This window comes from Anabas testudineus, chromosome 12 (genome assembly GCF_900324465.2).
Source record: "Anabas testudineus chromosome 12, fAnaTes1.2, whole genome shotgun sequence".
In the NCBI taxonomy this organism is placed as follows: domain Eukaryota; kingdom Metazoa; phylum Chordata; class Actinopteri; order Anabantiformes; family Anabantidae; genus Anabas; species Anabas testudineus.
The window spans coordinates 5589793-5613795 of NC_046621.1; the positions used below are offsets into that span (position 1 = coordinate 5589793).

Consider the following 24003-nt stretch of genomic DNA (forward strand, 5'->3'; position numbering starts at 1 on the left):
CGGATAGGATTTATTCATATGGCAGCAGCTGTACAATCAAAGGCATATGGTGCATGCTACACATTGACATAAGTAAAATTCTGCCAGGATAGTGGTCTGGCTTGCAGCAAGACTGGCTAACGCAGATATGTACAGCCTCGGGTAAAATAAGTCATACATACGTTGTGGGCCCTAACTTCGCAGTTCAGTCTATTTAGGTGCACTGAAGCAGCACAGCTTTCCCTGTGGCTATGCTACAGAGTATTGATCCAGTTGAGATGAGCAGGTTGTCCTGCAGTGTCTTCCCTGTCTTGTCAGTAGTCTGACTCTCTGATAAACTCTTTTTCTCTGTAATCCTGTTTGACTGATTTAAGGACTAGCTGTTTTTACTCCAATTAACTATATCGGTCAGTGGTCTTGTTGGACAGGAAAAAAATCTACATTTACCTTGCCCAGGTGTTGCATGATGAAATTTACCAAAGCTCATGTATTTATATATAAAAAAATTAAATTTGCCTGATATGTACATTTTAGTGATTTGACCTGCATGGATGTTACGAGCTAGGTCAAATGCAGATTAAAGGTAACACAGCAGTAACTCTGTGGTGTATTTAATCTGTCATACATCTTGAGTAACTTACTAATGCCTAGGGAACAGCTCATGCTGATTTATTTTTTCCACAGCATTGAGATAAGATTTTCAAAAATGTAGTGTAAAACAAGAACCTCATGAGTCATGCATGCCTCATCATATTGGTACTGGGAAGAAACTCCACTGGAAGCATTTTCATCAGTATTTTTAATGAGACACTCAGTCGTCCTTGTATGCATCAGCAAACTTTGGCTTTTGCTCAGAGTAAGGATGATGAGGATTATGCTTGTGGAGAAAGAACAGTAGCGAGGATGTGTGAGTTGCATGTGGATCGATGGTACAGATGAAAGCGCTGCCTGGCTGGAAGTCTGGTTTTGTGGTGTTTTCCTGCTGTTGATTGCTATTCAGCATTCAGTGTTTTTACGCTGATGGCTGTGGAATGCCAGATCCCGCTGCCATCGAGTTGAGGGGAGATTACAGCTGATAGAGGTATAATTTTGTCGCTGATAAAACCCACGCTTCCTGCTGGCTCCCGCTGCTCTTATTAGCATTTATCTCCTGATTCACTTTATCAGGTGGGAGGGGAAAGATAGGTGAAGGGAGCAGTAAGTTAGGAGTTTATTCTCAGGTTAACAGACTTAGGGATTCTTGTCCCCCTGGATAATTCTGTGCACATCACAGACTGCTTGATGAGCCTTTCCTGTAGAGTTGTGTTAGAAACACTTGCTGGTATCTCTTCCCTCTGTGAGAGGGATATCAATTCCTCAGTGTGCTCGTACCATCTGTTTTTATCTCATTTCTGGTTCCCCAGAGAATCTCTCCTCTTGACTGACCAGTTCTGTCTTTCCCCTCTGTCCACAGACTCGCAGCGGTCCCATCTGTCCTCTTTCACCATGAAATTGAAGGACAAGTTCCATTCTCCCAAGATCAAGAGGATTCCATCCAAGAAGGGCAAGCAACAGCAGCATGAGCCACCAGCCAAGTGTACTGAGAAACCTGTGAACAAGGTGCATGTCCAGTCATATGCCAGAAATTATATGTGTGTATTGTGGGAAATCCATCTCTTTCCCACCTATTCTCTATGTTTGTTTGCCTATTTGTGAAACGATTGTTTTCCTGTCTAATGTTTTGTGCTCCCATACTCCATTGTGTCAGTGTGTGTGTGGGTTTGCCTTCTGGTTCCCACAGCTTCCCAGTCAATGTGGCGGCTGGCTGAGCTACTGCAGGTGTCTAAACCTATAAAGACATGAGTGGAACTGGGCCGCTTCCTGAATGAACTCCACCACTCCCTCTTAAGACTTTTTGTGTAATGAATACAGGAAGAACATAGAAATAGAAAAAGACAGATGTGGGAGATATAGCCCTTCTGGCACAGAGTACCAAAAGTTTAGAGCTTAAGAAGTTAGTGGACAGATCGACATGGAGGCAAACAAAATCATCATCATAAATCTATCTTCTATCCTGTTGCTTCTGTCAGCAATGACATATCACTAAATGCCAGCTTGCTACTTCCTTCAGTAGTGACACATGCCCAAACTATTATACAGCCATGTATGGTAGATGAACTCATGTTATCTTTTTCAACACATTTTTGTTTTATTTGATTTTATTTAATTCATTCAGTTAAAAAGGCTGTATCTCAAACACAGATCTTCCATTGTTGATGTAAACATATGGAGATAAAAGCTGTGTTTTAGCACTTTAGGGTGGTATGGATCAGTTTAAAATGTAATGTGGTGAAACGCAGAGCCTGGAGAACAAAAACTGGAGATGTGTCTGATCTGGATATCAGCCCCGCTGTGAAAGACTAGAGAACCTGAAAAGGCCTTTTTCGGTGGGACAAAGACGACTTTAAGCCACATCACTTAATAGATTATGCTTTGAAATACGAGCAAACCATGGAAATAATAGAACCAGCAGAGCCCAGACTCATGTGACGGTTTAAATACTAAAGAGATTGTTGTTGTTGTTGCTTGTTGTATTGAGTTTGTGTTGTTTGTTTTATGTTTTGATTTTTTTTTTTCTCCCCTTTTCTTTTCTAGAAGGTTAGTCGGCTAGAGGAGCATGAGAAGGAGGTGGTCAGTGCCCTGCGCTACTTTAAGACAATCGTGGACAAAATGGTCGTGGAGAAGAAGGTGTTGGAGATGCTTCCAGGCTCGGCTAGCAAGGTGCTCGAAGCCATCCTTCCTCTGGTTCAGGTTGAGGCTCGAATACAGCACAGGTGAGTCAATGTTTTAACGAAACTCCACATCGAAATTTTGCTTAAGATTTGAAAGCTGCCATTCCCACTTGCCCTTACCATTTATTGCACAAGATAGACACATTAATGTATATTTTGTAGTGTAATGTGCAGACCTGACTTTATAATTTCTGTCTATATTATAAATTGTTAATCTTTTTTTTCTTGCCATAGATATAATAATGTACAGTGTCTGCTGGTGCATTCTTTTCATTTCCTTTTTGACGTAATTCCTGACATAGCTGGTTTTCATGTAGAACATGTTAGAGCTCGCATGATGCAGGGACAGACGGCTGCTATCCCTCACATCAAGGGTTACTGGCCTTGATGCCTGAAACCTTTTATATTATGTTTGTGTTAATTACAGTTGATGCAGCTATTTTTCAGGAAAGGAAAGATAATTTAATTTCGCCTTTTTTGATTTTTTTAACTGTTTTGTTTTAGTTCCTTGCTTAGTTCCTCGCTGGGTACAGTAGACCCTTGCTCTGTGAAAGCAACCTTAGAGACTGTTTTGTTTGTACTGTGAAGACATGCTAGAACTTCTGTCTTTGTGCTTTTCCCATCCACCAGTAAAGATGAAAGTATAAAGGTTAGACAGATTTTGTATCTCACAGCAGTTTATTTAGAAGCAATTGATAGATAGATAGATATTGCTGCATCTTCACTGGGGATTTAGCCTCAGTAAAAGTCATCAAATCCCCATAGATCACAGTAGAAGTTTAGTGTCTTACTTAAGCTTTAAATTACATGCAGTCCAGATGTTTTTGATTATAAGCCTCCAGACATTTCTGTGTGACAGATGTGAAAGTAAAATTCTTTTTTCAATATCTTAACAAATCAATATTGGTCAAATAACCAGGCCAGTAGGGGTGTAGCTCTTACCTGCTATGTGGCATACAGTATTAAAGTGCAGAATTACCAAAAGGTCAGTATATCAATCTGATATCTACAAACTGTCTGGTCAGTTTGTAGATATTTGTCAGCTTTTAGTTTTAATTTCATCCTTCCTGTTTAGCTCCAGCATAACCCACAACCTTTGGCTTGCACAATATTTCTGGGTCAAATCTTTCCATCCCTTAAATCCTTCTTAGCTACAGTCATCCTAGACTCAGTCTAGGGCTAGTCTGTGTGGAGACAGTGGATGGATGTTTCAGCATGTGAATCAGCTGCAACATGTTGGCACAGGCCTGTGCCACACCTTAGTGTTGGGTCTAAACGCACCATTCACTAATGGCAGAAATAACACCTCCTGTTTCTCTGCGAGGCTATACATTCTTCTGTCAACACTAACTAGCATATCCCAGTGTCCAAACATGCAGCCTGTTTTTCCTGCAGTTCCTCAATAAACACCTCCTTAGAATGCCGTTTAATAGATGGGAGATGGAAGTATGGGTTCCTGTTTATTGGAATTTTTTTTCCTCACCTCCTGTCTAACACATGCTTGTCCTATTGTTTTTTTCCACACCTCTCTGTTGTCTTTAATCATCTTCCTTTCTGCACCTCTGGTTTCTGTACCTCTTTTCTCCTACTGTACATTATCTCCACCATTTTTGTCTGGTCTATACTCTTTTTCTCCTTCTTCTCTTTTTGCCTTTGCTCCATTGCCATGCTCTACTCTTAACCTCACCAATCACCCTTTCAACAGTTCGGCGCTGTCTTCCTGCCATAATCGTGTGTACCAGAGTCTGGCCAACCTCATCCGCTGGGCTGACCAGGTGATGCTGGATGGCATTGACCTGGAGGACAAAGAAAATGTGGCATCTGTTACCAGTGTCATCAAAGCAGTGCTGGATGGAGTAAAGGTATGCCTTCCATTGAAAGAGGAAATGTTGACTGCATTCTCATGTATAGATTACCCTGCCATTAAAAGACCTTACGCTGCATCTACACAGACCGTGTAACATGAGCAGCACATTAGCAGAACAGCAGCTCTGAAATGTTTAGTCACTGTACACACGTACAGTGTACAGTGACACAGTGTAGGTCACACGTGTTTTGGAAGGCATTGATTAAAATAAGACTGCATTTGTTGCTTGAGACGCACGTGACTGACAACTGAATAGTGAGAGAAAAACCTTTCTGTGTAGATACAGCGTTAAATGCTGAACATAAACTAAATAAATCGATAAAACTGAATCACTCTGAAGAGATATGATATCATAATGACTAGGAAGTTGTTATGTTTGAGGACTGGACCTGTTCAAAGTTTTATACAATTCTTTTTTAATAGAAAAACAACCAACATAACTAATATTTGACAGTGCTATATTATGTCCTTTTTATTTATTTCTAGACCCTTTCAGTGCTAATAGCCCAGTTTAATTTGTATGATTCATGGAGGCTTCTTGTTACTGACGTTGGTTGTTTTCTATGAGCAGGAATTGGTGAAGCTGACCATAGAGAAACAGGAGCATCCATCACCGACAACTCCTAACAAACCAACACCACCTGCTACCACAGCTGAGAGGTGAGTACAAAGCATGCTCTCCTGAATACAAACATTCAGGCGCACAGAGCAGCTCACTCACTCAGACTCACTTTATGTGTGTAGCAGCGTATCATCGGAGATGCCCTTGATAGATCGGGAGCAGGAGGTCTCACATAAGACGTCTCCGGCAGCTACTCCTGCAGAGGCTGCCTCTGAAATACCAGATGAGGATGTAGCCCCTCCCAAACCTCCCCTTCCTGAGGTCAAGATGGCAGAGCTCAGGTGAGGATGAGACGCAAACTACAAATGCAGTTGGTTCTGCATTCTCTTATATATAGATTTTTTTATTAATGATCTGAAATTAGCTGTTTGTTTCATCAAAATTAGAATTAAATATGAATTCTGTGTCTCCCCCAAACAGTCACACTGAAACTTCCACTGTAGCTGCCACTTGTAGTTTGTGACATTTCAAATGCTTCATCAAAAGCAAGAGTCCTTTTTCCTGTTTTGCCTCTATTCAGTGAGATTCATTCAGACCTGGTGGTGATATGGCCACAAACATTTTGTGACCTTTTGCACTCTAATCTAGAAAGCAGAAGTGTGACATCACAGTTCTTTCACTTGAACTTTAGGTTGTTTTTTTTTTTTTTAAAGTCTCTAAAAATGACTCTTTCACACACATCAAATGAGGAATAAGACTAGCTTTTGGGATATAGGTGTGAAAGGGGGACTTCCCTGTTGTACTTTGATTCTTTTTTTTAGTTTGAAAAGCAGAAACATTTTGTGTATATTGCACTTTCTAGTGTGGTTGTTTATTTCAAGACTACTCTCTCACTATGGCACACTTTGGTCCCTTTGTTGCACTCTCTTATCCTTTCTCACTGTTCTCTGCTGCATCTCTCAATTTCTGTCATATTTGGTTTCCCTTTGCATTCTGGGGACAGAGCACAGTTGAGTGCTGACGCTGGCCAAAGGAGACCCTCTCAGAAGGAGAAGTATGTTAGCCCATAAGATTATCTGTCTCCATAATAACATCCCATCCTAGTCTTGCCGTACACCTTGATTGGATGAACTCTTAATTGCATGGTTGCATTATCCCAATGTTTGTGTTTTCCTTAAAATCCCCTGCCAAAACTCATCATCCAATCAGAAGGCAGACCAGTGCATGAGAGTGTGTGACTGACCTATGCAGTGTCTTTTCGCTTGACTCTCATATCATGACGCCTTATGTTCCGCCCTTTGTCCCATTTTGACCTGATATTAACTCACTGAGTATTTAGGTTTGACAAGCAGCATAGCTTCATGTCAAAGCTGAGACAGGCTAACGTGAAACACCCTCACCTTTCATCTCGCTGCTCCACAGGAGGGATGACAGTGTGTGTGTGTGTGTGTGTCTGTTCTTGTATTCATACATGGATTTGTGTGCATACATACAAGAAAGTGGGTTTTGCAGCTTACCTTGTTGTCCACAGTTATTTAAAGATAAAAGTATTCTACATTCCTGATTAATTGTTCTACTATTTCTCTTCATCTTTTAATAGTCCACCACCTGCTCTTCCACCTAAGAAGCGCCAGTCAGCCCCTTCGCCTACACGTGTGGCAGTGGTTGCCCCAATGAGTCGTGGCTCCAGTCTGCCCTGCAGTGTTCACAGACAGGTTAGAGTGTAACCTAATGATCTATTATAGCGCACCTACATTAACAGACCAGATCAACACAGTATACAGGAATTAAATTAACCACTAAGAATTTCTCATCCATGCAGCAGCAGGATTATGAGCAGGAGTTCCTTCAGAGGCGATTCTCTGGGGGCAGCCAATCATACGGGGGCGACTCTCCACGTCTGTCTCCCTGCAGCAGCATGGGTAAACTCAGCAAGTCTGATGAACAGCTCTCCTCAATGGAGCAGGACAGTGGGCAGTGTTCTCGTAACACCAGCTGTGAGACGCTTGGTAAGAATACACAGACAAATTTGATGGTGTTTTATTAAATTCACTTATCAAACTCTTTCAAATTAAATTTGGTGTAACTTGTATACTATGCAAGTAAATGTGTCTTAATAAAACAATCCCAAAGATTATATTTAGTATGTAATTAACATGAAAAGCAACAAACCCTAGTTTTTAGTGTTATTTCTCCAGATGCCTAGAGAGGAGTCATCACTCTATTGACAGTCAGCCTGTTGTGCTTTTGTAGTTAATATGTGATCATAGAGCCATCAGGTGTAAGTTAAGGTCAATCATAACTATGGATTCATTTTCAGTGAATGATAATGAAAACCTTTTTTTTTTTTTTCTTTTAAATTTTCAGACAACACAGAGCATTACGACCCAGATTATGACTTCCTCCACCAGGACTTGTCAGCAGGAGAAAACCTGCCCCCAATACCAGTGGGAGGGTGTCTGAGCCCACTGCCTGAGTCTCACAGCGAGTCCTCTTCCCCAATACCCGGACAGCTTCCCTCACATCCCCGCTTCAGCGCTCCCCCATCCCAGAACCCGCCTGAATACTGGACCAACCAAACCAATCCCTTACAGTCCTCCCGGGTCAGCGCACCTCCTGCCCTGCCCCAGAAACAGCGACGCAACACCCAGACATCCCCTTTTCCTGACGGAAGTTCCAGGGTGCTGTATGAGCGCTACCCCTCCCAATATGACAACTTGTCCGAAGAGGAGCTGCACCCTACACCGCCATTCCCTCTGTTCACACCCATCTCACCCATGCCCCAAACAAATGGGAGTGTGTTTGTTACTCAATACGTAGCCAGTGAGAATGCAGATGTCAGCCCACCGCCACTCCCAGAAAAGAAAAGCAGACACAGTAAGTGAGGGGAAATGAGGGAATGGGGGTGTAATGAGATGGCAGGGAAGAATAAAGGCCTTTAATTTAGATGTCTAAATAGAGGGCACAGAGGCCAAAGAAGATATGAAGTCAAATGAAGAGAAGAATAAAGGAAGGAATGAGGTTGATTTAGTGAAAGGGGACAGTGGGACATCAGCTGCACTTCTTCATCAAATCATAGCATATCTAATATCAGGGAAACATTCCACTGTGAATAGAGGCAGGAAGTGAATACCAGGATGTTCTACAATGGGTCCGGCTCCAGGGGCACAGAGGGCAACATTTGGTCATTTCCTGACACACCTGCTGCATCACTTCCTCCTAAGCTACTGTATTACGTCATTCCTTACAGTCAGCCCTTCCTGTATGCTAAAACAGTGTATGACAATGTGCATGTATATATCATCTGCCTAAAAGTCAGTTTAAAGAGTGACTCCATGGATTTAAGCAATAAGTCCATTCTGACTCTTGTTGCTTGAATTTAGAGTCACAAGTATAAGCAGTATAAACAATAAAAGTTATATCTAATCCATCTCCTTGCTCCAGTCCTCCAGTATATGCAGTTTGTGGAAGACTACTCCGAACCGCAGCCCTCTGTGTTCTACCAGATGCCACAGAGCGAGAGCATCTATGAGCAGCGTAACAAGCGCTTCCAGGAGGTCTACGGCTTTAATGACTCTTTCAGCAGCACCGACTCAGTCCATGAGCCGATGCAGCCCCCAGCATTGCCCCCAAAACAAAGGCAACTGGTAAGAAACCTCTCTATCTGTGCAAGTATGATGCATGGAGTTTTGAAGGATCAAAATAATGTCCTATGATGTGTGTGATATTTTACCAGGGTTAAAATAAATTGGTGTCTTTTGTGCAAAAGGGAAAAAATAAATAACTGGGTTCACTGAGCAAAGCAATTCGTAATTTGTTTTGTAATTGAATTGAATTCCCTGTCTTAATGTTTTCTGCTGGCTGGGATGGAGAGTATGGGAAGAGGGCAGATTGCATTCTTGGGCTAAAGTACATTCCAGTGGTAATCCTCATCAATTGTCTCTCAAGCCTCCTCCTATCTAGTTATCTCTCTCACCTATTCATCCCCTCCTTCCTACCCTCTCTATCTCAGTTTCTCACCATTTTTGTAACCAAAACAGACATCTGCGTGTACATGGAGGTGCTCGTTGTTAGTAGGAGATAAGGCTAGCCATTATCAGGCCTACATCAGATCCAGTACGCTTATCTTAATCTGGGTCGTTGTCTGGGTTAATTGAGACAGCGGTGTGACAGTGAGTCAGTGGGGAAAGAGAGGAAGAGACAAAACAAGTCATGGCAAGGTTACACTGATTAGCTGAAATAAATTTCAGCTAATCAGTGTCAAATTTCTTCCTAAATTAGGGAAATCCTCCTGCAACAATAATAAACGTAATTTTTACAATCATCCTTTCAAATGCTTAATGTAAACTGCTTTATTTATAGGGGAATATTCCTTTAATGGTCACCACTGAGGCACAATGTTCTCACAATGAAGCAGATTTGGCTCATTTCACTCACTAATCTCTGCAATACATGTTTGAAGGTGAGAAAGAAAATAGACTTTGGCTGAGTAGCAGTCTACCCAGGCCACCTCAGAGTCTTTCTTCTCTCGCTTTGTCCATTGTCCTCTTTCTGCCACCACAGTTGTGCATTCGGAGCCCTGTGCACAGCTTTTATTTATATCATTCCTTTGTCTGAGCGTACAGTTGAACTGTGCTCATCTCTTCTCCCTCAGCAAGGCCTAATCTGGCCACATGTTTTGGACTTGATGAGCTCGTGGCTCAGTGGAATAAGCCTGTTTGCCTTCTCCATAAACCCATGTTCCAGGCTTATGCGTTTTGGCGACTTTACACGGCTTTGCAAAAAAAAAAAAAAAAAAAGTCATTGCAGCTGCTGTGTGGATAAGAAAATGGGTGAAAAAAACAAAACAGCACACTGGTCTTTCAATGTGTTGTAGTTGGCCTGGTTTCTTTAAAGCCCTACAAGCTCAGGACATTAAAGAAGGTTTATCAGACCATCACGTGTGTGAGCTGTAAACGTCAGTTCTAGTAATTGGAGCTTTTTAGGAATAAGTGTAACTTAAATATATCAGTAAACTCATATCCAGTAACATTTCAATGGCAGAAATCTGCCCATTTACTTCTGTTGTATATATATATCTGCAGCCAGTGAGCTGATGCTTCTTAGCTGAACTATCACAATCCTCACTTTCACCACTTTGACTTCACTACTGCTGCAGAACTTTGATTAAATCTGCTCTAATTCAGTCTTGCTTACTAGTGTAATCAACTGTCAAACTCTTTTTTTTTTTCTTCCTTTTCCTGCCCTAACACCCTGTTTCCCCTCTTTACCTTTCCTTAACCCCTGTCTCTCTCACACTCCCTTTGAATTCTACATTTTCTTTTCTTCCACTTTGTTTCCTTCTCAGGCCTCCCACTCTTCCTCCCCTTCTTCCTCCTCTTCCTCTTCTCTCTCCTGCCACCTCCAGCCGTCTGTGGCGGCCATGGAGGAGGCGGGCTCTGGGCTGGGCCTCAGCATGTCCGTCTCTAACTCCTGCCTGATTGGCCAAGCGTCTTTGACCACACCCACGGTGAGTCCCCCCCACCCCACCCAGCCTCCTCCCATTCCCTTGTGTTCTCCACTTCAGCGTGGGTGCTGTGTGGTCCTGGACTGGTCCAGGGGTGGCTTGACCTGTGTGTGTGCTCCATATGTGATACAGTCTGTTCATGTACCCCTGACCCTTTTCAGGTTTCTGATGGGTCCATCCATCAAAGGTCGGTGGTTTGGTTGCTGTGGTCCCTAATTTTATTCATTCATCCATTCATTTGTTTAGACAGTGTGATTTTGTTTTTTGTGCTGTGTGTGTTTGTTTGTTTTTAGCTGTGGCTTTAAATATGGTGTGATATTACGTGTGTCGTGTGGTTATGATTCATAAAGTAATTTTTTGTGGCTCTCTGTAGCCTCTTTTTTATTAACTTTCTATGTTGCACTCAAGCATTCCTCCATATGACAGGTAATTATTTTATCCTTTACCAGTTTTATATTTCTTCCTGAGGTAGTTGGTGTGTTGTGCGTGTGTGTGGGGCAGCTCTTCCAAACATCACCAGTAACTTTCAGGCCTTTGGTTGAGGCTTATTTAAAGAATGTTCACGATTTAATTGGGACAATTCTTCACCAGGTTCTTGTTAGTGACTTAGCATGTGGTTAATCACTTAAATATTCCCGTTAGCTAGGGCCCGACACTGACCTCATGGCAGCCTTGAGTATGCGTTGCAGTGGTTTGGTGAGTATTTTGGTGGGGTTTGACCCATGATAACCCCATAGTATGCAAGACACGCTAAGACACAGCATGGATCTCCCTTAGGATATCTCCAGTGGAATGCAGCACCACATGGACCTGATGGAAAGCACATTCCTCTTGTTTCTGCTTCTCTTTCTTCCTCTCTTCTCCCGCTCGTCTTCCTCAAGTTCCACTGTCAGTTACTGTCTGCACATGCTCTCTACTTTCTGTCTAGTGCCTCCCCTCACCACCATGCTGTAATCGCCTCCTCCCTGAACGCACATACACGTCCAATTTGTCCATTTCTGTGGAATGTTTGCATTCCTTAACTCTTTGGAGCATTATGTTTTTGTGGGATGTCATGGGGGAGGACATGCAAGGAATATATGTTGAGTGGAAGGACAAAGAAAATAATCAATAGTATAAAGGATTTCCTTGATTTCAATGCTTTCAAGATGTATGCTGAGTTCTCCAGCTGTGCGTGAATATGTGCATGAATTTGTGTGTGTGTGACAGCATGTGTGTTTATCAGTGTATGCACTGCCTTGTGCTGGTAGGCAGAAACAGGGCTGGTATGTGCAACATGTTAAAACAGGTTACTTCTACAGCAGGCATCTTCTCAGCTGTCCTCACACAAACTCTCTCTCACACACACACACACACACACACACACACACACACACACACAGTACACACATTAAGACATCTCTTGTCTAAATACATTTATACTTTGAACCAAAGCTAGCTGATGGATTTCCCTGGTCGACATGTCTATATATCTGTCATCTTCCATGCTGCCTCATTGTAGATATTTATTTTGCCACCGGTTCCACTTTTGCATTCTTGGGTGTATGCAAGTGTTCAGTGAATTTCATGTTCAGGCACATCACTCCCATAGTCCAGGGTTAATGGAGGTGTTGGAGACGGAGGTGAACGCTTTCCCCCCTTTGTTTCATGTTGTTCAGCTTCTTTTTCTACCTGTTCTATCTTTACCTCTCTAATCCTGTAGTCCTGTCTTTTATTTTTCATTTTCTCCCTCCTGCTTTCGTTCTTTCCACCAATCACAGAGCTTGGACCAGGTTGCCTTGACCAATGCCACCATTCTGGATGGCAGTGGGGGTGGGCCCAACGGTTCCCTGGCTGGCTCCATGGGCTCTGTGGCTGTCTGTCTTCCTTCTGAGTCTTCTCTCACTGATTCTCTCCACACCTCAGCGGTGAGCTTACAAGGGATAGGTTTTAGAAGCACAGTCAGGATATTTAAATGAAATATCTCTGTAAGACAGATATTAAAACGCGAGTCGTTCCCTTGACAGATTGGTATTATATTACAACAGTTTGCTATTCAGTATTGTTGCTCAGATGATAATATACTAGCTCATTCACTTAGTGGCATCTTGTTGTCATTATCACAGCCCACAAACTGTCTGCTGTCTGATTAGTGGTCCTAAAAGAATCCCAGTTGAGCATGTTGCACTGCATGTTCTGTTTTGCCAGTAAATACTCTTACCTTTATAAATGATGCACTTCGGTGCCACCTGGTGGTCATGATGACACTGAGCTGGAAACACACTTCGCACTGTACAATACCAAACCTCTGCTCGTCACTATCTCTCCTCCTTAGCCACATACTCAAAGTTGACGTCTGTCCCAGCTTTAGCAAACACTCTGTTCCCCGTCTCCGCTGCCTTACGCCTCGGTTTGTGTCCCTCCTCTTTTCCCATAGAGTGAGAGCGCGAATGACGAGGGTGGGGAGGGGGAGTATGTCAACTTGTATTCATCCAACCAGGCCAATGGGGAGCTGCCACTCTCCCTCAGAGTAAGTAGCTAACCACCACGGGTAATGAAAGGTCAGTTCCATGTACACATCCCATCACTTCAGGATATGAATCAATTGAAAAGCAGTGAAGGATTTGAAGTAAGGAGGCCAGTTTGACTGGCAGATATCATTCACACCAGTCATGTGTTGAGCTCTGAGCAGCTCTTCTTGATTCATCTCTTGAACTGATAGCACTGCAATGGAATGTGAACATAACCAAACCTGACTGAGCATGACTTCAGATTCACGGGTTTGCCTGCGAGGGACGCGTGCTGTGGTTGGTGTCTGTGGAAAAGATGTCCATCTATATCTGTTCTGACTGCCTGGCTAGTGATTGCTGTCTCTCTCTGGCTGTGCTTCAACTTTAACAAGCATTTAACCTTATTCCGATCTTACACCTGACTGTTGCCACTCCAAAAGGGATTCTCAACAATTATCAGTTATCAATTTTCCAATAACATTCCCCATAACAAGCTTATGTGAACCTGTGCATGTGTGGCAGCGCACGTGTGTGTATGTTTATATCCCTATGGGTTTTCTAGGCATATTGGGATTACATTTACCTATGTAAATGTAAGTAAGAGTGAAAGCAAAAGAGACGGTGAATGGTTGTGATTGTATTTGTAGTTTTATATTTGGTGGCGTTTTAGTGTGATTGATTCTACCTGTCGGTGTCTTTCTGTGTTGGGGTTTTTTTTTCTGTTCATATTGAGAAACGCTGCATTCTTCCCATCCGCTCTTTACACCATTGTAAATATAGTGATACCTGGTAAAAAGCTTCCATCCTGCGCTCCAGCAAACATGTTCTGAGAGGCTTGTCAACAGCCAGCATATCCACTGCATTGAACCATTCACCAATGATGTTCCATCTATCCTGCTGTACACTTGTTAATTGCTTTTCCATCCGCTGATCAGGAAACGATTGCAGCTGATGATGTACTTCAAGACTCCACCCCTCCAATGCCGTCCACCAATAATAAAGAGGCTGTGGATAAGGAAAGGTAAGGATCATAAGGTCTGCATAATGCCCATGTCCAGTCAACATGTCCATTTTAGCAGCATATAGAAAATACCACTGTAAATATTAATCTTTGTAGTTTACCTTGTTTGCTGTTACTACAGAAGAAATATTTTTTTTATGTTGTTATGCTGTTGTTTGGTGTTGCTAAGGCTATTTTTACGCCACTCTTAATTAATTTTAATGCCAGATTTTCTCTGATTGCATTGTCAGAACATCATGTCCACGTTCATCAGAAACACTCTCATATTATTTAACATACTTTTATCACCTTCTGTGGGAACATACTTTCCCCCTGCTTGCAATTAGTGGCAAATTTTTTATTATTGATTAATTTGCTGTTTATATTAAACTTATTGTATTGTTTATAACACGTTGAAAAATAAAGCTATAGTAAGTGTTATGTAGTTATTTCTGTGTTGATGATGATAGGGGTGTGTATGTGTGTTATAGGAGGCAGAAGTCAGCAGAGTCAGCTGGGAGCGATGAGGAAGATGTTGACGAGCTCTCCCTTGTAGACCACAAGGAGATAATGAACAGGATAACACTAAAACAAGAAGTAAGATGGCCACCACTCCTGTGTACTGTTTTTAGAAATCTGCTATGACAAAACTGTGCAACACCAGCATACAAAGCACATTTTATTCTGACAGTCCAGCCCAGGCTAAAGGTCACTGTGACTCACTCAGATGTGAAATCAGATGCTGAGATACACCACATACACCACAGTCATTGCTGCCCTCTGGAGTTCAGTCTGTGAAATTGCAAAGCTGAAACTGCCAAACCACCCTCCTCCTCCTCCTCCTCCTCCTCCTCCTCCTCCGTCTTCTACACCTCCATCTCTTTTGTCCTGTGTGGTGCAGTCTGATAGACAGATGTGTGAGAGTGCTGCTTGCCACTCTGCAAGGTTAGGGGCAATGTGACAGCAGTGATTTACGAATGAGACTTAAGATCAGAAATGCAAAGATAAAAGATGCATAGTCTGTGATGGCATGTATGGATGCAACAGAAGACATATTGCAGTGCTGGTGCTTTTATCATACACAAGTCTGACTTTTTCTTCGTCATCAGAGGAGCTGGTGCAGGACAGAGAGGTGGGGGCTGTTTAAGGGGGGGGGCACAGAAAAAGACAGGAGGAGGAAAGGTGCAAGCTACATTTTGGGCTAGACTGCATCAGTGCACATCAACTCTAACCACTCTTTCCCTCTCCTGCCATCAGTCTCATCCACCTCTATCTAATGCTTGTATCTGTAATTTTCTCCAGGTTTTCACACCTCACTTGCTCTCTTTAATTTTCACAGAATGACGATGGACCTGATGTTCGTGCTGGATCAGGAGATATTTTATTAGTGCACGCTACAGAAACGGACCGCAAAGGTATGCTACAGATTACAGAACACATTAAGACTCGTACTTGCCCATATATTGGGCAATATAGGGCATGCTAGTGTGCTTCAGGGTCACTGCCACAGCTTTGTTTTGCTTGCTTGACAGACCTTCAATCATTTTATCTTGAAAAACAGATTTATTTATATTTGTGTAGTGTGATTCTTTAGCTTTACTGACATGTTATTACTTTTCTAATCTCCTCCTCTGAGCAGCATTTTAAATAGCCCAAGTCTCTCTGTAGTTCAGTTATTTGCAATGTGTCAGTCAGGGTTATGTAGCCTTCACATTTCATGATGTGTTTTCAGCTTTGGTTGGTTAATTGGGAACTCTGGCTGTACGTCAACTGAAATACGCTGCTTTCTTCTCTGTTTTTGCTTGACAGATCTTGTTTTGTACTGTGAAGCCTTTCTGACTACATATAGGACTTTTATAACCCCCGAGGACCTCATTAAGAAGCTACACTACAGATATCCTTTTCAAATCACTCAACGTGTCACTCTGAACTTAATCGCTGTTTTGCTGGCAGAAGGCTGTTTTTCTTTCTTAGTGATTTTTCTTTTTTTCTTTATCCTTATTTACTAAGGAAATAATTCATCTTGTTTGCTCTTTTTCAGAGCTTTCATTTATAAGCAATAATAGATACCCACAATGGCACCAGAATCCTCTACCTGCATAGTCTGAATTACTGCTGAAAGTCTTGGAGCTGTGTGTGATGATGTGCCATGCTTAATGGCTCCTTAAGAGACACTGTGTCATGAATAGGTTCCTTCTGACCTAAATGTCTGGTTTCCCATTCCTCCTGTCATGTTTTGTCATTTCTTTGTCAAGTTAAACCATTAAGAATCTAATCAGTTGTTCAATCGGGGCTTATCATCAGTTGATAATTAATAGATTATTAGTTCTTTGTTCTGTTTGTACTTTATGAAGGAATGTAAAACACAGTACTTGCACAGGACTATAGTTGCTATGTACTGTTATAGGTATGCAAGCAGTGAGCTTGAGTGAGAACACTGAAAACATGATGGGGAACATGACGGTGTTAAATTTGAATCTATTTATTCATCCAAATATTTTACTGAAAATAACTTCTTTGTACATTTAACCTACACAGTTCGGGGGTTTAAGCTATATTGTTATTTAATTAATGTGTAGTGCCACATAATGTCTTAACAATAGCGGGATTAGAGGAGCACATTACTGTAATTTGTTATCCAAACATTTTCATTGTCCTTGACCACATAGCACATATACCAGGTTCTGCCACAGTCCAGACACTTTCAAGAAGCGAGTCAGCAAGAACACATTCTTTGTGTTGGTTCGTGTGGTGGATGAGCTGTGGTGAGTTGACATTTGTCTTTTTAATCTGGGGAAGACCCTTTGAGTTGATTTAGGATATAGAAAGTGGTTTAATTAATGAAAGCATGGAAAAATTTAGAAACATTCATATTGCTAGTGCCTGAAAAAGACAGTGGCAAGACAGTTTATGCCATTTTTTTTGGTTTTGAAAGTAGGAAAGATGAATGACAATTTGACAAATACTTTGATACTGGAATATGAAATTGAAAGTCCTATTTAGTCATTTAACCCTTTTAAAAAATGAGTCTCTACTTTATATATTGTGTATTTGAACTAATGTTTGGTCCTTCCATACAGTCGATTAGTAAAGAGGATACAGTATATCCTTTACTTTGTTGTTCTAATGCCGGTTATAACAAAAAATATGCCCCTGTTTCTGCACAGTCATCCACAGATGTCTTTCTTCTATAGCTCTCACTGATGTTTAATGATTTAATCAACAACCAATTGTATTACTTTCCTATTTCTTCTGTTCTGTTTATGCTTAATAAATGCCTCTTCTCTGTCCTGCAGCCTGGTGGAGCTGACAGAGGACATCTTGAAACAGCTGATGGACCTGGTGTTCACGCTGGTGTGCAATGGTGAGCTCAGCCTTGCCCGTGTGCTCCGCAAGAATATCCTGGATAAGGTGGAGCAGAAAAAGTTGCTACGCTACACTAACTCCCTTAAGCCCCTTGCTGCCCGAGGGGTCTCTGCAAGGTACCGTAGGGTCGGGTGGCCCAGACTTTCTTTTATGAGTTGCGTTTATTGTTGAAGTGCATTGTGGGTTTTTTGCCATTCTTTGTGCTCTGTGCTTGGTGAGTTCCTGGTAGACTGGCCATCAAAAACCACACTATTGCTTAAATTGATCATCAAGATAATTTATTTATAATGGTTTGAAAATGTTTTCATTCACTCCAACATGCCGCCCAACACTTCCGTAGTACACCATGTTTTATCCCTAAATGTTTTCATCCATCTGGTATTTGCCAGTCTGAAGTTCGTTCCTTTCTTAGAGTTGATCAGCAAAGAGCATAAAGTGTAATACAGTCTTTCATATTAATCCATCAGTGGGTAGAGGAGATTGCTTATGTCTCTACTTTCTGTACTTTGTTTTGTTTATATCATTAATCTGCAATTACGTGAACATCAATCACACATAAATGCCATGTCTCAAATTTATATGCAACACAATTAGTGACCAAAATTTTATTAGACCCATTTTGCCCAAACAAACCTTGTTGTTTATGCAGTCTGACGACCCCATACAACTAAATTTATCAATACAAAAAAGCAAATTCTGTACTCTTTTACCCTTACTCTGTATAACCACAATTTAAAATTAGTTTTTAATTTAATTAATTCTTGCATTTTTATTTTATAACATTACCAGACATTCAAATTTTTCAATTCAGTTTTACGATAAATTACAAGGCCTCTGTCCCCTCCAGTTGTGTAGCTACAGTTAGGAGAAGTGAAATTCATCACTAACAGTTTGTGTGTCCTGATAGGCCTGGAACACTTCATGACTTCCGCAGTCATGAGATTGCTGATCAGCTCACTCTTCTCGACGCTGAGCTCTTCTACAAAATTGAGGTAAGTGGCTTGTTTGTATCTCAGCTAATGATCCATCCTCCCATTGAGCTCTTTGAATTAAACCTTATTCGCTCATCCTTTTCTCATTCAGATTCCCGAGGTGCTGCTTTGGGCCAAAGAGCAGAATGAGGAGAAGAGTCCAAACCTGACTCAGTTCACAGAGCACTTTAACAACATGAGCTATTGGTAGGACCAAACGTCATACCCTTACATCTCACAGTCTGTCAGTAATGGACCATCTTATGACATCCAGTCATCAAAAACACCACACTGTCTTTGTCCTACAGGGTCCGTTCTTTGATTATTCAGCAAGAGAAAGCCCAAGACAGAGAGAAGCTGCTTCTCAAGTTCATCAAGATAATGAAGGTTGGTTAGTTTATACTTACATGTCCTGTCATGTAGGTTTTTGGTTGTTTAATGCTGTAACATTTATACAAATTTCTAATTACAGCACTTAAGAAAGCTGAATAATTTCAACTCCTACCTGGCAATACTGTCCGCCCTGGATTCTGCCCCCATCAGGAGATTGGAGTGGCAGAAACAGACCTCAGAGGTGAGAGAGAAGATATGTATCATATATTGGCATGGAAAAACAGAGGTCGACTGATGGTGTAGTTGTCAAGATATCTGTCTCTGAATCTACATGTCTTTTTTCTCCTCAGGGGTTGGAGGAATATTGCACATTGATTGACAGCTCCTCCTCCTTCAGAGCATACAGAGCTGCTCTGGCTGAGGTGGAGCCTCCATGCATCCCCTATTTGTAAGTGAAGTGTTTACAGTGAATGTTTGAACAGGACTGGTGCTCAATTATAACTTGATTCATAATTTATTTTTTGCCTGTCCTCCTTCCCCTTTCAGGGGTCTCATCCTCCAGGACCTCACCTTCGTCCATCTGGGGAACCCCGACCTCATTGACGGGAAAGTAAATTTCTCCAAACGCTGGCAACAGTTTAATATTCTGGACAGCATGCGGCGCTTCCAGCAAGTGTAAGCACATTGGAATGAATTTATGTTAAAAAGATATATTAATAGAAAGCTTTGTAAACATTAATCACAGTGATAAATGTCATCATCTGTTTGCCACTGGCAGGCAATATTATATTCGCCTACTTTGTTTTTCATTAAATTTTAAAATAAAACATTACCGTCATCTTCACATGAGCTTTAAAGTTTTCTTTGTTATGAATTACTCCATTCATTAAACCTCACCCTCTCTTCTCAGACATTATGAGCTGAAGCGCAACGAAGACATTGTCTCTTTCTTCAACGACTTCAGTGACCACTTGGCAGAGGAGGCACTGTGGGAGCTTTCACTCAAGATCAAGCCCAGGAACATCACCAGGCGCAAGACGGACCGCGAGGAGAAGACCTAGGGCCTGTGAGCCCCTAACTGACCTCCAACTGTGCTTCATGACACTAACTCCACTTTACTACAGACTGAGAGAAAGACAAATGGAAGCTATCTGCTGGAGCTAATGGGAGATTAACTGTGGGGAATGCAGAACAAACTACAGACAACTGAAGCGTGGCTGAGGTTTACAAAGAGCTCTTCTGCACTGGGAGATTATAATTGGGATTACTGTTGCTCTGGCATTTAGACAGGGAGAGATTCAGTGACTATGGTGAAATGGAACGAAGACTGGTGCCAAGGAGGAGTGAGGAATCGCACAGAGCGGACAGGGAGACGATACAGAAATAACCAAAGTCTGCTCCCTGGGCTCTCTGTTTTCATGTGGAGCTGTTGTGTGTGTGCTGAGCTGAATGGTCCATTACTCTCAGAATTGCTCCTTCCTCTTTCTGTATGTATGTGCCATTTGTTGGTCATCTTCTGCAACCCTCTCCATGACTGAAGAGCTCCCCTCAAACCGCAGACCCCAGAGAGCAGCCTACCATGAACTGCGACGTCAACATGCAGGCTGCAGGCCGAGAATCTGCTGAGGGGGGTGCAAGATTTGAACTTGAAGAGAAGATGGCCATTAGAGACTGTAACCTATGAGTTTGTTTTGAAACATTTTGTGTAAGAATCATGTATGGTTATGAATTGTATTATATACAGTGCTCCTTTTGTTCTTAAAAAGGATGTTTATGCTTATGAGAAGAGCTTAGCTTCTCCCAAGTGCCATACATATGTGCACTAAAAAAAGCAAAGCAAAAACATAAATTACTAAAGATGCTGTGATCTATGTATGTCATAATGAATCATTGTGTGCCGTGTCCAAGTGTAGAGAACCATCAGGCAATCACAATCATGTCCCAGTCATGTCAGTGTGTGAAAGAGTGTTTGTGTGTGACTGAAGTCCTCAGTGACTCGTGTGTTTGTCATTCCAATATGTGCTGTAGTTAAATCATTTTGACTCCTTTTTGGGATAATGGTCAAAACCAACACATCACACTGTGCTCTCAAACTCCAATAAACAAACAGCTCTGTTTCTATACACGTTGTGTTGGTGAAAGATTTCATTTTTGATAATTCACAAAAAACTGACTAAAATTATGTAACATAATTGTCATTTATTTTGTAGAATATTGACTGGAAAATTAACTTTAAAAAAAGTTAAGGCATGTACCAACTGTAAATCAGAAGGAAGCACTACCATCACTAGGACAGACATCTGGCCCTAATTTGATTTAAATAAGTTATTAAAAACAGAAAAGTAAGAACTAATATAATTTAAATACATAAATCTCCATTAAAGCAACAAAAAAAGCATATGGCGGTATAACTGTGCAAAGCATGAAAGTAAACATTTAATTGTCTCCTACACTCAACTGCATTCTCTTCCATCTCAGTAACAGATCATCTATCCACAGTTAACACCGAAAAATCAACATGACGGAAGACGGGTATGCGTGAAAACCAAACTATCAGCATATTGGTTCTACACCAATAATTACAGAAGAATTTTGAAGAGGCTGCAGCACTGCTTGCAACATTGAACTGTGGAACTTTTTTTTTTTCTTTTCTACATTAAAAAGGCTGCAGAGACAGACTGGCATCACAGTTGCTGACCCACTCTGCATAAATCAGTAGCAGCAATCCCAAGCTCATATTCAGAGCCTGGACATCCACGTAGTCTCAGTGAGGCCGACTACTGGGTTCCAGCAAGACCCTCTTTCCTGGAGCATTAGCGGCTAAATTCTGCAGGTCACCCTGCTCAGAAATGGCTCGTTTGAAGCCACGCCCATTCATAGACCCACGCTGCCATTTGCAGATGTCTCCATTCAGAATGTCTTGGATGTGCTGCACAATAAGGTTGATGGCCACTGGTGAGAGACAGACGAGGAATTTGTCAAGAATGCTGGAGAAAGAGTTTGTCTAAAGTCAGAAAACTCACTTACCCATATTGTCAACTCCCCTTGGAATGATAACATCTGCGTATTTCTTGGTCTGGAAGAAAAAAAAAAGTATTTTGACAATGTCTGCATGAAGACACGGGAACAGGCACATAATCACTGATTGCTATCATACTTACTGGCAAACAAAACTCCTCAAAAGCAGGCTTGACAAACGTTGTGTACTGATTGAGTATCTGCTCCAGATCTCGCCCTCTGTTCATGTCTCGCAGAACTACGGGAAAATTAGGTCAACCCATTGGTGCACTGTGACAACTGGTATATTGTGTGTGTGATAGACATCAATACCTCTGCGAGACAGTCTGACGTCTGAATCTGTGTCCACAAAAAGCTTCATATGGAACATATTGAGCACTTTCTGAGGGTAAAAGACGAGGATCCCTTCAAAGAGGACTACATCTGCTGGGTAGACCGTGATCCTGTCTTCCAGCCTGTAAGCATTTACATTTAAACACACAGAGGTTTATCATACCAAGATTGAAAAGGAGACTGGACAATCTTGTATCGTAAATATTGTAAAATCCTTCATTAATACCTGGAATGGGTGACAAAGTCATATGTTGGCACTTCCACCACTTTTCCCTCCACAATGTCCTTCAGTGTTTGGTACATTAGCTCATTATCAAAAGCCTCTGAAAGACGTTAGACAGAAACATAATATGACAAATTATCCTGCTCATGTATTAAGTATTTTTAATAAGTGGGACACTTTAATTAGGTCATACAGGTTTATCCCATGTGCTATTGCATATGAAGAAAGAAAAGTGACTGACCTTTGGCCAGACTTTCATAACTCATTAACTTACAAATTATTTTAGCAATCTGTGTCTATGAAACAAAACCGAAAAAGACATATTTTCTACAGGCAAAAGAGGTCTTACTTGGACTAACCAAAGATCTAAAGTCAAAAATCGGAATTTACCAGACAGAGAAACTGAGGCAGCCAAAACAAAGATTTTAGAAGCTGGAAGAATCAAATAGTACAAAGTAAATAGTATAAAAAAACGTGCTTGATTGTGACAATAGTTGCCTTTTTGCTTAATAGTTTTGATAAAGGGGTCATGTGTGCTGTTGTAAAATAACATGATTTTTTTTTTTTTAAAAAGCCTACCTGGGTGATCAAAGTTGTACTGGCCTTTCAGGGCCTTTGCCTTCTGCTCTGGAGTCAGGACTCTGTAGAAGCTGTCCTGGCTTATGATGGCCACCTTCCTCTGGCGGTGGTCCACCTTGTTCTGGCCCAGAAGCTCCATGATCTTGGCACAAACTGTTGACTGCGGCAGATATTTCACACAACTAGTTGTATATATGTCCTGTCTAATTGGGGTAAAGTAGGAGGAATACATTTAAAATGTTTTTGTTATAGTAAACGGAGGAATAAAGAGGCACAAGATGGTAAGTGGGAACTTAAGTGTGTTGTACTTTATTAAGTGTTTATCAGCTGACTCTGTTGCATTTAGAGGGAATTGACATGTTTATGACAGCTGCTAGGCTTTGACGGTAAGTAATGGCAAATGCAGTAAAAGTAACAAAGCAATGTCAGTTATTGTGTGTTTGTTAGATCATTTATTATAAATGTAAACTAAGCAAAGAGGAGTGACAGCGGCTCTGACATTGAAATGAATACTAATGTTGGCGCCGCTAGCAAACCGGGATGCTAACTCCGCTGTCGGGCTATAAAATAAAGACTGACCTTGCCGCTGGCAGTTCCGCCGCTGACTCCTATTAAGAAAGGACTATGCAGTGGCCTCTCAGCCTCGTCTAGGGTTTCGAGAGCCTCCATTGCAGTTCTAACAGAGAAGCAGGCTGCAGAAATCCAGATAGCTCGTCTGGGTATTAGCTATGCTATCTGTAGCAATAACAACACGGTGTTCTCGCGAGAACTAGCGCGATCTCAACAGAACTGTCAAAACAGAACAACGTGATTTTCTATTTACAAAATGAAAACTGTGAAAGTGAACAAAGTCATTCAGTAAACTGAAATTTGCATTAGTCGGATTGATGCAAATGTGTGTTTGCATGAGTTTGATAACTTATGCCACCTCTGGCTGTATGCTGCACCTCTTCTTTGTATATGTCGATATAATGTTTCTGGAAATTTTAATGGGAATTCATAGATT

At 41.5% G+C, this 24003-nt stretch overlaps 2 protein-coding genes across 7 annotated transcripts in view; one reads left to right on the top strand and one right to left on the bottom strand.

Moving 5' to 3' along the window:
- Positions 1 to 20969, top strand: part of rapgef1b (Rap guanine nucleotide exchange factor (GEF) 1b) — a 38172-nt gene extending 17203 nt beyond the window's left edge. Inside the window, exons 2-26 of one of the 6 annotated variants that reach the window (XM_026354367.1) lie at positions 1433 to 1578; positions 2614 to 2792; positions 4456 to 4612; positions 5189 to 5277; positions 5365 to 5520; positions 6780 to 6894; positions 7002 to 7188; positions 7547 to 8056; positions 8624 to 8826; positions 10527 to 10688; positions 12446 to 12592; positions 13102 to 13194; positions 14110 to 14195; positions 14666 to 14771; positions 15514 to 15589; positions 15984 to 16068; positions 16847 to 16939; positions 17471 to 17656; positions 18448 to 18532; positions 18624 to 18718; positions 18820 to 18898; positions 18984 to 19085; positions 19195 to 19292; positions 19391 to 19519; positions 19755 to 20969. In XM_026354367.1, the coding sequence (XP_026210152.1) occupies positions 1433 to 1578; positions 2614 to 2792; positions 4456 to 4612; positions 5189 to 5277; positions 5365 to 5520; positions 6780 to 6894; positions 7002 to 7188; positions 7547 to 8056; positions 8624 to 8826; positions 10527 to 10688; positions 12446 to 12592; positions 13102 to 13194; positions 14110 to 14195; positions 14666 to 14771; positions 15514 to 15589; positions 15984 to 16068; positions 16847 to 16939; positions 17471 to 17656; positions 18448 to 18532; positions 18624 to 18718; positions 18820 to 18898; positions 18984 to 19085; positions 19195 to 19292; positions 19391 to 19519; positions 19755 to 19905 (3515 nt within the window). In that variant the 3' untranslated portion in view covers positions 19906 to 20969. Of the gene's footprint in view, positions 1 to 1432; positions 1579 to 2613; positions 2793 to 4455; positions 4613 to 5188; positions 5278 to 5361; positions 5521 to 6779; positions 6895 to 7001; positions 7189 to 7546; positions 8057 to 8623; positions 8827 to 10526; positions 10689 to 12445; positions 12593 to 13101; positions 13195 to 14109; positions 14196 to 14665; positions 14772 to 15513; positions 15590 to 15983; positions 16069 to 16846; positions 16940 to 17470; positions 17657 to 18447; positions 18533 to 18623; positions 18719 to 18819; positions 18899 to 18983; positions 19086 to 19194; positions 19293 to 19390; positions 19520 to 19754 lie in introns of all 6 variants that reach the window. The other 5 variants (XM_026354362.1, XM_026354364.1, XM_026354363.1 and 2 more) reach the window with 5 other exon arrangements.
- Positions 20970 to 21082: 113 nt separating this feature from the next.
- On the bottom strand, positions 21083 to 23749 carry uck1 (uridine-cytidine kinase 1). Its single transcript, XM_026354368.1, has 7 exons — positions 23577 to 23749; positions 22998 to 23157; positions 22422 to 22518; positions 22175 to 22317; positions 22006 to 22100; positions 21872 to 21920; positions 21083 to 21796 (listed from the first exon to the last, which is right to left on the bottom strand). Exons 1-7 carry the CDS (start codon positions 23664 to 23666, stop codon positions 21609 to 21611), a joined length of 822 nt encoding a protein of 273 aa, XP_026210153.1. The 5' UTR covers positions 23667 to 23749; the 3' UTR covers positions 21083 to 21608.
- Between the last annotated feature and the right edge of the window lie 254 nt (positions 23750 to 24003).

Excerpts from the sequence above, each read along its gene's own strand:
- uck1 (XM_026354368.1), bottom strand. The coding sequence starts at position 23,666 with ATGGAGGCTCTCGAAACCCTAGACGAGGCTGAGAGGCCACTGCATAGT. Across the intron at positions 22,318-22,421 it reads GACTTTGTCACCCATTCCAG|GCTGGAAGACAGGATCACGG; the intron begins GTATTAATGAAG and ends AAATGCTTACAG. Across the intron at positions 21,797-21,871 it reads AAGGGGAGTTGACAATATGG|TGGCCATCAACCTTATTGTG; the intron begins GTAAGTGAGTTT and ends GTCTCTCACCAG.